The 14,074-nt window shown below is 39.7% G+C and overlaps 1 protein-coding gene across 1 annotated transcript in view; it reads left to right on the forward strand.

Moving 5' to 3' along the window:
• Positions 1–3,990: 3,990 nt before the first annotated feature.
• Positions 3,991–14,074, forward strand: part of man1a1 (mannosidase, alpha, class 1A, member 1) — a 469,900-nt gene continuing 459,816 nt past the window's right edge. Inside the window, exon 1 of the mRNA XM_043684356.2 lies at positions 3,991–4,788. Within this exon, the coding sequence (XP_043540291.1) occupies positions 4,270–4,788 (519 nt within the window). The 5' untranslated portion in view covers positions 3,991–4,269. The remainder of the gene's footprint in view (positions 4,789–14,074) is intronic.

The raw sequence follows: 14,074 nt of genomic DNA on the forward strand, positions 1-14,074 counted from the left end.
TTGGTTTCCATCATAATGTACATGGGGGATTAATGTAGCTCATGTGCTTTGAACAACAAATAACATAACATGTGACAAAACTTGCTCTTTAAAAAGTGTTCAAACCATGCAGAAGAATTTGGGTTGTTCTGGGCAATAAATTAGCTGTGTGATAGCATTGTGCATTTTATCTCTGGTATCCAAACTGTGACCATGGTAAGGGTAAAGTGGGTTAACCAGTATCTCAAATGGCACCAAAGATATAAACATAATAATGGGCCAATTTTGTGATATTTCAAAACCAAAAAGAATTAATTCCCTTTTCTCCATGTTATTAACAATGTGTCCTCGACATGTGTCTAAATGCAGTCCTTTAGATCAATATGCAGTCCTTTAGGTCAATGAACATGTTCAAGGTTATTGCCAGATAATTGTTTTTCATTGTTAATTTTACTGAAATAGAAAGTTCACAGAGTAAAAATAATTAATGATAATAGAACGAAAACATAGGGACCAAAAGGAACAGTGATAGCCTGATAGAAGCCAGAAAAATGGAAATTAAGAATTAAAAAAGGGAAAGACTTTCTTTAAAGTCACAAGTAGGTTTTATTGTGGTTAAGCAGCATGAATGAGCATATTTTTATAAACTTGAGTGCATCTTAAGTGAACACATATCTGAAGCTCCAGAAAGAAATACTTTCAAAAATTGCAATATGAAATGTTGGGAACACTCAGGAGTTACATATATCTATAGTTCAGATAAGTAATCATGATTCTGTATATGCTCATTATCTTCACAGTTTGAAGTCTTGCATGGAGTACATGCTCATAAGGCATTGGAAAGTGACTGTAACACCTCAAAGTGTCACATCTTCAGAAGTATATTTGAAATGTTTATTTCCTGAAATGTCGTGTTTGTTTTAAAAAAAAACTCATCAACTGAATGTGAACTGCCTTAAACATTGCCATAAGGCTAATAAACTGACAATTACCAAGCAATTAAAAACAGCAATCAATAACCATAACAAATGTGAAACTGGTGAGAGTGAAATATCTCCAAGCTAACAAATGAAATTAAGTAAAGCCTTTCTGAAAGAAATGCAAATAGAAGGTAATAAGCAAATACATTTTAAAAACTTGAATTATTTTCATAAAATCACTAAACTTAAGTAAAAGTTATTTCCACTCTAACAATAACCAAAACAATTTTGTCCTGCAAAGGCTTCCCTTTTATTTGAGGCCTGAAATCTAATGCCATTTTTCTGCAAATATTTCCTTCGCTCAAAACACACTTGACTACAAAGCTTTGTAACAAGTGAATACCATCCTCATAGTCTTTAAACTCACCTGCAGGCAGTCACCGGGTTGCGAACGGGTTCCGTTCTTGAGCCTGTTTGCAAGCTGGCGCACGATGCAGGGCAATCTAAGTAGCAGTGCGTGAGTACAGAAAATGTATTGAATGTAAATGCATTCCAGATCTTTAAAATTACACCTTGTACGGTATCACGTTGTAACTGTGAGTGCTCCTAAGTTGGACGTTTGTAAATTGGGGGACCCATTTACTAAGGTTTCGATAGATAATGGATAAATATAGCACTTGTGAGGGTATGCACAGCTAGAGGCCAACAAAAATATAAGATAGTTGCCAAGACCTCCAATAGGAAATTAAGAAGAAACTTCTTCGCCCAAAGAGTGGTAAAAATGGAGAACTCACTAGCGCAGAAGAGTGGTTGAATCAAACAATTTAGTTCAGAGCCCAATAATTGGGGCTGCGACTCACGGCCCATCTATTCAGGTGGCGATGGTGACGCCAGGACGAGCACCAGGCAATGACTTCTGTCCCTGCACATTTATGAGGGAGAAGAGGTATAGTTATAAGGTGGATTTAGATCGGAAAAGATGTGAGAAGGTTCCGATGGAGCATCAACATTACCATAGACCGTTTGAGCTGAGTGGTTTGTTTCTGTATGTAGTCATTATAATTCTCAGCACTGGTGTTTGGAGAGTTCTCCTGGTGGGAAAACCACATTACCAGTTGTTTTATGTTAGTCGTGTTTTCTTTTTCGTTGCTAAATTTAGACTACGTAATTAAAATTTGTGTTGGCTAATGTTAAAACATTAGAATTTCTCAGGTTATTCCAACTTAGTGAATCATTTTCTTTGGTGTACTTGTCCAATTCTTAGAAATTTGACCAAAGACGTTAACTTTGTGACCCAATCGCCTATGAAATTTCGCAATTAGCCTTTTTATGCTACAGAAACTGGACGCATTTCAGATCTCAGCGTTCTGTGTCTTCTGTAGAAGTAAATTAGAATAAATCTTCAGCGACATGCTTTAACCGTTCATCCTCAAAGGAATTTGCATTACCACCATGCCTTGTCCGTAGTTGTGCGATGTTTCTGTATTCCGTTTCTATATTTTATTAATTCACTACTCTATGTAGAGACCAGGTACCCATAATTCATTTACACTTGCAGCACTTCTGAATCATGGAGCTTTGAACTTGTTAAACAAGATGAATAATATGCTGCTATTTAGTACAACACCGTTTATACATGACTGAGTCTGAATAGCTCGTACAAAGCATCAGAACTTACCCTTGCTTGCTCCCCTTGTCTATGAAGCGCTGCAATTTTGTATAAGAACTGTCAAAATTCATATCACAAAGTGTGTTAGCATCGCACGCTTTCTTTCACCTGCCTCGAGGAAGGTTTCAAAATGAGGAAACATTTAGTACTGGCGGGAGCAATAATACATTTTTTTTAGGATGGCACATAATCGGCACTACTTAACTATTTGCACCATTTCAGAGTTTCTCCAAATTACTGTCAGTATGGCAGGTACAAAGCAGGCTCTTAAATCCGTGTTTGCTAAAGCAAGAAAAAAGACTCGCAGTGGTGCTGCAAGTGGATAGCACACACGAGGTTCCACGAGACGAGGAAAGTGTATTAGTCGGACCTAACGTGATTTTACAATCGCTGAAATGCACCGCGAACATCTTTTGGATACATGACTGCCTTGTGTATACGAACAATTCAGCTTGCGTACCAAGATTAATATCATTCTTCAGTAACATTGATTATATGATGGCTCAGCCAAATTATACTTGGTTTATAATAAATCTCCACGAACTATAACCTTGCGCGAATTCTTTCAGGTGAACATACTTCCACCAGAAGTTTTAGCGTTAATCTGTTCGCTACAGATAGCATCGCTTATTGTGGTAAGAAGCAGAAACTCCGTTGTCTGCATATTAGGTACTACGCAAACGAAATATGTTAACAAACAACAGTAACGCTAAACTATCAGTTTTGACGAATGCTTCCGACAAACATCATTTTAAATGTTGCAGACGTCCGATGAGGTGACGGCTGTAGCTAATAATCTTTCATACTGTTCCTTATCATTTGTTTGCTGGTGGTGTAATTCCATTCTCAATGTCACACTTCCTTAGATGTTTCAAATAGACCAGCGTAATTAATTATAAACAAATATCCCAACTGCAAGAAAAACACATGAGAAGTATTACAAACAACCAAGTGTTGTGTGCTCAGCATCATCAGACAAGTAAAACACTGACAGGTTGAAATTGAGAAAAACGCTGGGTGTGCCGAAATAATTAAAATCCAGAGAGCTGGATTTGAATGGAACGTAAAGGATACTGTATACATATAATTAATTAATTACTAATACTACACTAACTGCAAAAAGAACACACACAGCTACACATTTACGGAAGTAAAAGGCTTTGAACAATTAACTTTATTTCCTGGTCTTGTAACGACATCATGTGACGGTCTTCAGAGTGGCAACATCACCGCCCCAGGAGGAGGGAACAGCGTGAGGCGGAGGCCCCGCCCATTTCTCCTGCCCAATGTCCGTGGAGCATGTCCGTTGGTCGAGCCTTCTGTCCATCAGGTCGGGTTGGAACGTGAACCCGGGATGTGCGATAGGCCGAGGCCAATGTCCCTCCCGGATCGCGGAGGAAGGGGGCGGGCTTCCGCTCGCGCTCCGGGCTCGGCGTGGGTTTGGTCTAAGCTGCAGTTTTGTGCAGCTCCTGGTTCTTGTGCAGACGTGTTATCCGATTGACAGGTGATGCATTGCAATAGTCCTTTCTTCAGCTCAGCTTTCGGTAACACAACAACACTTCCTCACGTCCGAGACGACAAGCTTCCACATGGCAATTTCCAGCAACTGACAAAAGTCTCAGACATTGGGAAGTGTTGAGTAGTTTCTCTATTTACTGGTTTAAATCAAACAGTAACAACAAAAAAAACCAAGAATCAGAAATGCCAGCGACAACTCTTCTGCCTTTTACTACTCCTGGTACAAGTCGGAAGTCAGTGAACAACAGCTCGGCATTAATCAACCGGCCCGCTTTTCGACTGACTGAGAAATTCCTGCTGCTCTTAGTTTTCAGTGGCTTCATCACTCTGTGTTTCGGTGCTATCTTCTTTTTACCGGACTCCTCCAAACTGCTCAGCGGGGTGTTCTTCCACACCCAGCCGGCTTCGGTTTCAGGAAGCGGACCAAAACTGGACAGCAGAGAGTTCGAGGCTGACAAGTTGAACAGGATTCGTGAGGACCACGAGAAGGCGCTTCGGGAAGCAAAGGATACCCTTCAGAAACTGCCCGAGGAAATTAAACGGGACATCAAAGAGCAGAAGGAAAAAGTTGCACAGGGTTCCGTGAATAAGGGGGATAAAAACCCGCGATTGCCTAATGTCGTCTTCCGTAAACCTGTGGGTGCAACAGGGCATGAACCTAACGACCCTGAAACACGCGAGAAACAAGCGAAGATAAAAGAGGTACGGGATGTTTCCAAATCACTTTGAATTATTGGTTTCCTTGCCACTCTCTCTCTGTTTTTTGAAAGGGCTGTAGGTCTTCACGGGGTTTTTGTGAACTTCATTCTGTTTTCCTTGCTGTCAGTCTCTCTGGGGTGTCTTCAGCGATCTTCTTTCTCCAGCTGCGTGCACCTTAGCTATCCACCTGGGAACTACAGATCCCGATGCAAGTCTCAAGTTACAAGCTATCACAGGAACACTGGAATGTCCATCGGATACATGGATAGAAAGAAAGCAGTAGTTCAGTATTACGTAGACGTTAAAACTATTAATGTGCAGAAATTCAAAAATATCAACCACAAATTGCTTCAGTGTAGCGCCTTAAATGTCACGTTAAGGAAACTACTGCAGTAAGAGCTTATTTAAAGCCTGTACTTCAGATCACGTATAAAATTAACATTGAAAGTGTTCATACGTTGGATTTAAAGTTGATTGGAATAATTCTTGTCACAGATCAGTTTCTCCTTGAAATCAAATTAAAATGGAAAATGCATGCAATACTTTTTTTTTCTCCCTAGCCATGCAACATTTAGTTTATATATAGTTTTTTTTTTCTTGACTTTTAAATTCAGTCATGAGCTGCATAGTTTGTGAAGTGTCTGGTCCAACTCTGGATATGTTAAATTGGACTCAGTACTGAAGAGGGGATACGATTATAAAATGTGGCAAATGTTGGGAATCTGAAACAAAAAAAACATAAATTGCTGGAAGTACTCGGGTTTGGCAGCAACTGTGGTGAGGGAAACAATTGACTTCAGCATTAGGCCTCCGTACCTTAGCAGTCATTATTTCTCTAAAACAACTTGGAGTCTGCATGTGGACAAAAGAGTAAATCCAAATGTTGTGGTCAGTGATTCTGCCTCCTCCAGAGGGTGCACTATTGAGGACCCTGAGACAGCAAACATTGGAAAATCTGTGATATAGCACAACATTCCATTTTTAAGCTGTTAAAACTATTTTTAAAAAGTTAGATCCTGTTGAATGAAGTGGGATGGTTTTTAAAAATCGAGGTTCTTTGTTCATTATGACTTTTTAATGCTCTCACTGATCTGGAAAGCTAACTTTTTTATATTTGTGGATTACCACATTTCTTCATGAAAACAAAACCTACTTTTTTTTTGTTTCCATTACGTCTTTTTAAAGTTGAATCATTTATTTCAATACTTGAACATTTCAGTCAAACGTTGAGGTAACTAGTGCTGTTTACTTCCTGGTTTATTGTCTAAAGGGATATGTCAATATGATTGGCTGTTTACTAATTGCTAATTGATTGCTAATATCACTGCAGTAGACGGAGAGAGGTTCTTGACTTCCCATCCGATTTTAAGGGGGATTCCACTAGTTTTATGTGTTGGTTTTTTTTTCAAGGTTACCAAAGAACACTTTTTTTTGCTGTTCAAACGCAAAACCAGCCCAACGTTTTCCAGTCAATAATCTTTTTCTAAAACTGAGGAATGGTCAGAGTCCCAGTTCCCATTTGTTGTTTCCTGAACCCTACCTAAATGTACACCTCTAACTTGAGAAATGGGTTGGGCTTGATGTGGTGGTCACTGATTAGCTTGATTTGGAGATGCCGGTGTTGGACTAGGGTGTACAAAGTTAAAGATCTCTCAACACCAGGTTATAGTCCAACAGGTTCAATTGGAAGCACACTAGCTCCTTCATCACCGGCGCTCCGAAAGCTAGTGCTTCCAATTAAACCTGTTGGACTATAACCTGGTGTTGTGTGATTTTTAACTGATTAGCTTGCCATTGAAGATCGGCAACTTGAGGTAACTGGGAACCAAGATATTCTTCACTTAGAAGTGTAAAACAGCCAGATGAAATGTTACGTTTAAAAAGATAAGTCTTGTATCTCGCAAGTAGACTTCCTGTTGGTGTTAGTGATAATAATAAAAGTAAATAAAGTCACCATAGTCTTGCCAGACTGTCTGCTTCTGTGGTGGTGGTTTAACCTGGGGGTTATCATGTGTCAGGTGGGGGTGGGGGGAGGTATAAAGGAGAGTCTTTCAGTGCAGTAATCAAACCCTCACTCTTGGCATCCCTTTAGATTGCAAACCAGCCATTGAATTAACTGACAATACAGTAGAACAAGTTGTAATTTTCTTTTTGGCCTAATCACTGATCCCCGTCAACCCATCACTCTCTGTCTCACTCCTTAAACCTTCAACCAGACAATCTGGTAGTGGCTACAGAGTCCTGTCCCTCATTTTCTCTTACCTCCATTTGATTTGCTTCTTCACTGCTTTTCCTGTGTCGTTCACGTTTGGTGTCATCCTCTGAGAGCATGTTCCTTTCTTATCCCAAAGTAATCAGTATTTAGCAAAATACTGTGCATGTTGGAAATAATCTGGAATAAAACCACAATTTTAAGAAATACTTTGTAGGCCAAGCGATGTCGGTGGAGAATGAAGTAGATTGGCCTTTCATTAGGACTCTGGAATTTCATTGACTTGAAATGTTAAATCTTGTCATGATTTTCTTCATTGGATTGGGATTACATAGGAAGAGCAATTCTGGTTCCACAAACCTGCCCGTTAAAAATGGCTGCTTGTATTTCTGATCTGGTGCAGCAAGCTGGATTGGGGGGGGGGGGGGGGGGGTGGAGTTGGTGGAAAAACTACCTTTAGAAAGCTAAAGAAGTGGCAGGTTCTCAAAGTGGCAAACATGGAAAGCTTGCCTGGGATTTGGGCACAATGTTCAAAGCTAAAATATCAAGATTAAAGCAGAAAACAACCTCTCCTGCTCTCTCACCCTCATTCTTATTGCCCTATCCTTGCCAGACTATGACCTTGCACTCATCACTTGGCCTTCATATGTCTGATGCCCATCTCCAATGGGTCCTTTTGCCCCATGTATCTACAATCATTCCCATGGCCCTTTGTAGCTCTTATGCCAACTGGTCGCTTAACTCTGAGAAAGTGAGGATTGCAGATGCCGGAGATCAGAGTCAAGCATGTGGCCCTGGAAAAGCACAGCATGCCAGACAGAATCCGAGGAGTGGAGAATCGATATTTCGGGCATAAGCCCTTCATCATTCAAATGGTCAGCTGCCTCTGGGTGCTATATACAAATGAACCTCATTCCATTCCTTGAAAGTGAGTGGGTTGGGAGGCTGAGCTTGCAATTCCTGACAAATTCCATCATTTTTGCCACAGTGGAAAAGCTGTCCTTCGTGGTGAAAATGAGGCCTAAACCTGATTTCACACATGTTGCCTGACCTGCTGAGAATTTACTGCAAGTTATATACATAAACCCCAAAGCTGCTGCTTTGATGCTTACTGGAAGGAAGACCTGAAGTTCCATTGTGAATTCTGTCTAATCCCATGTTTATATTTTGCTATTTCTTTCTTCAACAAGATTGGTACAGAGCAATTGTCCTGTGAAAGATCATTTCTGCATCTCGCATTTTAATAACTTAATTACAACAAAAGTTTTGAAAATTGGTTTCAGCCAGCAGTATCTCTAGGGGCACTTACTAAGAAAAGGATTGCAGATTGATTTTCAAGATCAATCTGCAGTTCTTATGAACTGAAGCTAAACAAATTCTTAGTCATTTGAAGGGCATCAGTCTTTTTTTTTTAAAAAGTCAATTGCAGCTTATGTCAGTCAATAGTTATGATTTCCATTGCAATCAGATGTCAAATCAAGCAGTTAGCAGTTATTTTTACAATGGTTCTACAGAGGCCGTTGATTAAAGCAGTTTACAATGGGAGAAGTTTTAGCAACCTCAATTTACTGGTTTCGCTAATGTTTGCATTTGGCTAGTCACCTGTGCAAGGAACTTCTATTTGCATACCAGTCTCCTCTATACCCAATGTGGTGCCATCTTAGCAGATGTCTAAGTGAATATAATTTACGTTTGAATTGTATAATGCTAAAAGACTGAGCCTGATTTAACATCCTAAAGGCTGCCATAATGGAGAAACAGCCTTGTGGTCTCCACTTGCTGATTGCATTTAGTTTCAACCATGTGAAGTGGGCTAGTTGGCTGCGTATGAGATCATTTCCCCAAATAATCATCAACAAATCAGTTAGAAGCTGCAGAAAAGAATTATAGGAATTTTGACTGCATTGTATTTCCTTTTGAAGCAGTTTAGATGTTCTGCAAATTCAAAGTTGTTCTTTTATTCTCTGACTGTGTCTTGTATCTTGGTATTCTGATGTTCATAAATTTAGTATTTTTTAGCTTGAATGCAGTTGTCTCACAGTATGATATATATTGTTGAAAGTCAACGGGCAAGTGTGATGAGCATAATACTTGGTCATTGATGAAGTGTCGTGTTATTGGAGATTGTTTAGGCCCTTCTTGGGTTACAATTGATAGAACGCCTGGCCTAATAATTGAAACTTGCTTTGAACAAAAATGAAACCAGCTGTGAGAGAGCCCAAACTGTAACAAGTAGCCCAGAAACTTTGTTTATCGTTGCTATTTTTTTTGTAACTCTTGCTGGCTGCTTTGTTGGACTGAACCTGACTGGACAAGCACAGTGACCACTGAAGGTGGCTCTTTGCATTACGCCCAAAGTCCATGTTCATTGTTAAGAACATTTGTTTTCATCTTGAGCGTATACCTATTATTTATTACAGCAGAGCTCAGGCTGTGTCTGTCTTTCCTCAGTTGCATTCTATAGAAACTTCAGTTTATTCTGAATTTTTCAGTCTGTAATAACAATGACTTGTATAACAGATTGTGCCTTTAATGAAAGTAAATGTCCCAAGGTGCTTCACGCAGCTTTAAACAAAAGATGTAATTAAATCCTGTCAGAAGATAATGGATCTGATCACCAGTAGTTTGACCAAAGTCGGCAAAAGTGAGGACTGCAGATGCTGGAGATCTGAGTCTTGATTAGAATGATGCTGGAAAAGCACAGCAAGTCAGGCAGCATCTGAGGAACAGGACAGTTTGATTAAAGTAGTTTGAGGAATGTCTTAAAGGAGTAATGTAAGGCATAAGGATGTAGGGAAGGCATTCCACACCTTAAGTTCAACACAAATGGAGACATGGATGTCAGTTATGGGCCACATGAAATTGAAGATGCACAAGAGGTTAGAATTAGAGTACAGAGATCTTGGAAGGTTACAGGACTGGAGAAGGATAGAGTTAGTGAGGGAGATGAGGCTATACAGACATTTGAAAACCAGAATGATAATTCTTAAATCTTATCTTATTTAAAGGTGAGCACAAGACCACTCCATAGTGATGGCTGTCCTGTGGTTTTCTGCTCACCGGCAGGTTCATTTCAAAAATATTTTCCTGCTGCTGCCTCAAATTTGCACCCCTGCACTTTGTGTCTGTATCGTGACTAGTAGTGGAATTTTCAGCCTTAAACCCTTGAAATTCTATCGCTGTCTTTAACCATTGTTACATTGCTATATCCTTCAAAAGCATCCACTAACTTTATCTATCTAACTGTGCTTTTGGGTACCTCCATTAACTTGTTTTATACTTGGTCAGTGATCGTTTCTGTACATTGCTCAGGGCTGTTTTATTGCCAGAAAGGCTGTAAAAATTGTGATTTGGATCATGTTTTTAATTCTGTCAATTTGTTTTTGTAACTGGAGGGTTGAAATAGACAAAATCTTCAAAGTCAAAATCAATTATCTGTAATTTCAACCACAACAGCAATATCATCTTTATTTGAGGTTTATGTCGCATTGTTTGTTTTGAAGGCGAGTGTAATGCTTTTACTTGATCAGGAACTCAGAATGTTTGCTTTGGAACATTTCCTCTTTTGGGAGGTACTGTTTCCTTTTGTTCTGTGGCAAGGGTTTTGGTGTATTAACTGGAAAGGTAATGCCAATGATGGCAGTTTTTTTATGTTTGATTGAAGAGACATTCTTCCTTCAACAATAATCAACATTAGGGTGTGTGAAGGTTAAGTTGAGTTTCATTACACCTTAACATGACCCTGTCTTTGAAATAGTGTACCTTCAATTTTTTAATATTTGCATCCAAAAAGTAACAGACCACTCAGCCCAGTATTTTTATATTGATACTTATAATCCACAAGCCTTATGTGTGACCTTTATCATGACGTGATCCTGTAGGTTTTGTGTTTATCCTGCAGATTTACAATATATGTAACTGCTTTTATGATCAAGTTGATTGTTACAGCATAAAGTTTTTGAGTATTATTGATTTTTTTTTCTCTCACACTCTCCCTTGCTGTCTCTTCCCCTCTCTCATTTTCCCCCCTACCCCTGTCCTTTCCTTTCACTGGCACCCATCCTGGGAAACTGATGTCCATAGCTGGATAATTTGATCATGCATTCGCTGAAACATCAGTTAGCAGTACAGAGCAGCTCAGAGAGGGGATGTGCTCTGTGGATTGAGACTAGTCTCAGCATTTAGTGTTTCCTTTTGTGGTGGCTATTTGATAGTTCTACAGAGCCCAGTCTAGTGGTGTTACAGCAACCAGAATTCATCCACTTTGAGTCATAGAGATATACTGCACGGAAACAGCTCATTCATGCTGACCAGATGTCCTAAATTAATCTAGTCCCACTTGCCAGCACTTGGATATCCCTCTAAACCCTTTCTATTCATGTACTCGTCCATATGCCTTTTAAATATTGTAATTGTACCAGCCTCCACCCCTTCCTCTGGCAGCTCATTCCATACACACTCCACCCCCTGCATGTTAAAGTTGCCTCTTGGGTCCCTTTTTTAAATCTTTCATCTCTCACCTTAAGCCTGTGCCCTCTAGTTTTGGACTCCCTTACCCTGGGGTGAAGATCTTGGCTATTCACCCTATCTATGCTCCCTATGATTTTATAAACCTCTCGAAGGTCATCCCTTAGCGTCCAGTGCTCCAGGGAAAATGACCCTAGTCTATTCAGCCTCTACCTATAGCTCAAACCCTCTAATCCTGAAAACATCCTTATAAATCTTTTCTGAATCCTTTCAAGTTCCACAAAGTATTTCCTACAGCAGGGAGATTAGATTTGAACACAGTATTCCATAAGTGGCTGAACTAATGTTCTAACAGCTGTATGTAACCTTCTAAAGGAAATTCAATGGGCACTCATGGTAATAAGCTTGCAGGGTTATGGAGTAACCAGGAAATGGTACTGACTGGATCTACAGAAAGCTGAATGGTCTCCTTCTGTACTGTAATGACTCTGACTGCAAAACATTCAAATAATTCTGCCATCTCCTGTTATGATCCTGTTAGGGGTCATTGACGTTGAGTGGGGAAATCTGAAGCCTCGTGAGTTCTGGGGTTGAGAGTCTTTGACATTCCCTTCCGCAAAAGACAGCGGATGCAGAATCTTTAAATATTTTTAAGGCAGAAGTGGAAAGATTCTTGATTATCAAGAGGATGAAAAATTATTGGGGATGTGCAGGAATGTAGATTGAGGTTAAAATCAGATCAGTTATGATCTTATTGAATGGTGAAGCAGCCCTGATGGGCTGAGTGGCCAACTTTTGTTCCTTTTGGCCTGTGTTCACTCAAAGTAATTTAATTTAATAATTTGATGATTACAGCCCCCTTGTCATTGCAATCCCTATCAGAGACGTTGGTGACTCCTTGGACCTGGAGTTTCCACAGCAATATAATTGAGTTCAAGTTGTGCTGTGTAATGTTAAAATCAAAAATGAATGTTGCTGAAATCAGAAAGCACAGTTTTAGGTACTTTGTCCTTTTCTAGGCCAGAAATGCCACCTGAAGAACTCGATATCACTGAATCATAGCTCCTTGTCAAAAGTAATGGCCTTCAGTTGGTTGATTGTTAAGCAAGGACTGACATTTCTGAGGCAGTGACTTTTATGCTTTTGTACAGGTTAATGCACAATACAAATTGAACTCTGCAACTATTGCTGAGGAAACCAAAAAAAATCCTGTATTTCTGTTTTTTTTTGTATTAAACTAAGCAATAATTACTTGTATTAGGTCATTGCAGGCTTATGTTCAATAATTAGTCTTCATCTGTGAAGTCAAACTGATGAGCTAAGTTGATCACTTGTTTTGTCTGAGATGTAGATAACGAGTAGCTTTTTATTTTAAAGTTGCAGTAAATCTACTGTTTTTATAAGTTTCTAAACCTACTTCTGTTTAGGTATTTTATCATCTTCTAAAATATTTAGTTTGAACAGAATAGTTCCAGTGGCACGCCCTGATCATCATCAGATTAGGCCTTTCTGCTAGTTGCAGGTTTCAGATTAAAATAGTGTTCATTGTCGATAACGTCATATGAACATTGGATTGTTTTATATTGAGGAGAAAGTGAGGACTGCAGATGCTGGAGATCAGAGCTGAAAATGTGTTGCTGGAAAAGCGCAGCAGGTCAGGCAGCATCCAAGGAACAGGAGAATTGACATTTCGGGCATGAGCCCTTCTTCAGGAAGGGAATTCCTGAAGAAGGGCTTATGCCCGAAACGTCGATTCTCCTGTTCCTTGGATGCTGCCTGATCTGCTTTGTTTTGTATTGAGTTTTGCAATTGGTAAAACCCCTTGCAGACTTGTTCTGGTGCAGGAATAATATGGACTTTGCTGCATTTTCCATCATACCTTTGGATTTTAGAATCATGGAGTTATACAGCACAGAAACTGTTTTTCATGTCATTTGCAGACTGACCAACCATTCTCCTATCTTCACATCTCATTTATTTATATAAATGACAAAAAGCAGCGGACCCAGCACCCATCCTTGTGGCACACCGCTGGCTCAGGCCTCCAGTCTGAAAAACAACATTGCACCACCACCCTCTGTCTCCAACCTTCAAGAAAAGTTTGTATCCAATTGGTTAGCTTCTCCCTGGATTCCTTATAATTTAACTTTGCTAATCAGTCTGCTATGTGGAACCTAGTCAAATACCTTGCTGAGGTCCACATAGATAACATCTACTGTGCTTCCTTCATCAATCTTCTTTGTCACCTCTTCAGAAAAGCTCAATCAAGTTAGTGAGACATGATTTGCATGCACAAAGCCATGTTGACTTTCCCTGATTAGCCCTTGCCTTTCTAAATGCATATAAAAATGCTGTCCCTCAGAATCCCCTCCAACAACTTACCCACCACTTACATCAGGCTCACCAATCTGTAATTCTTTGGCTTTTCCTTAATACCGTTCTTAAATAATGGCACCAAATTAGCTGATTTTCAGTCTTTTTGCACCTCACCCAATGTTGTTGATGCTACAAATATCTCCGCAAGGGGCGCAGCCATCTCTTCCCTAGCTTCCCACAAAGTTCTTGGATACACCTGATCAGGTCCCAGGGATTTATCTGCCTTTGTGTGTT

This window comes from Chiloscyllium plagiosum, unplaced genomic scaffold (assembly GCF_037043375.1).
Source record: "Chiloscyllium plagiosum isolate Xiang-an unplaced genomic scaffold, Cpla_swu_hap1 HiC_scaffold_3, whole genome shotgun sequence".
Taxonomy (NCBI): Eukaryota; Metazoa; Chordata; class Chondrichthyes; order Orectolobiformes; family Hemiscylliidae; genus Chiloscyllium; species Chiloscyllium plagiosum.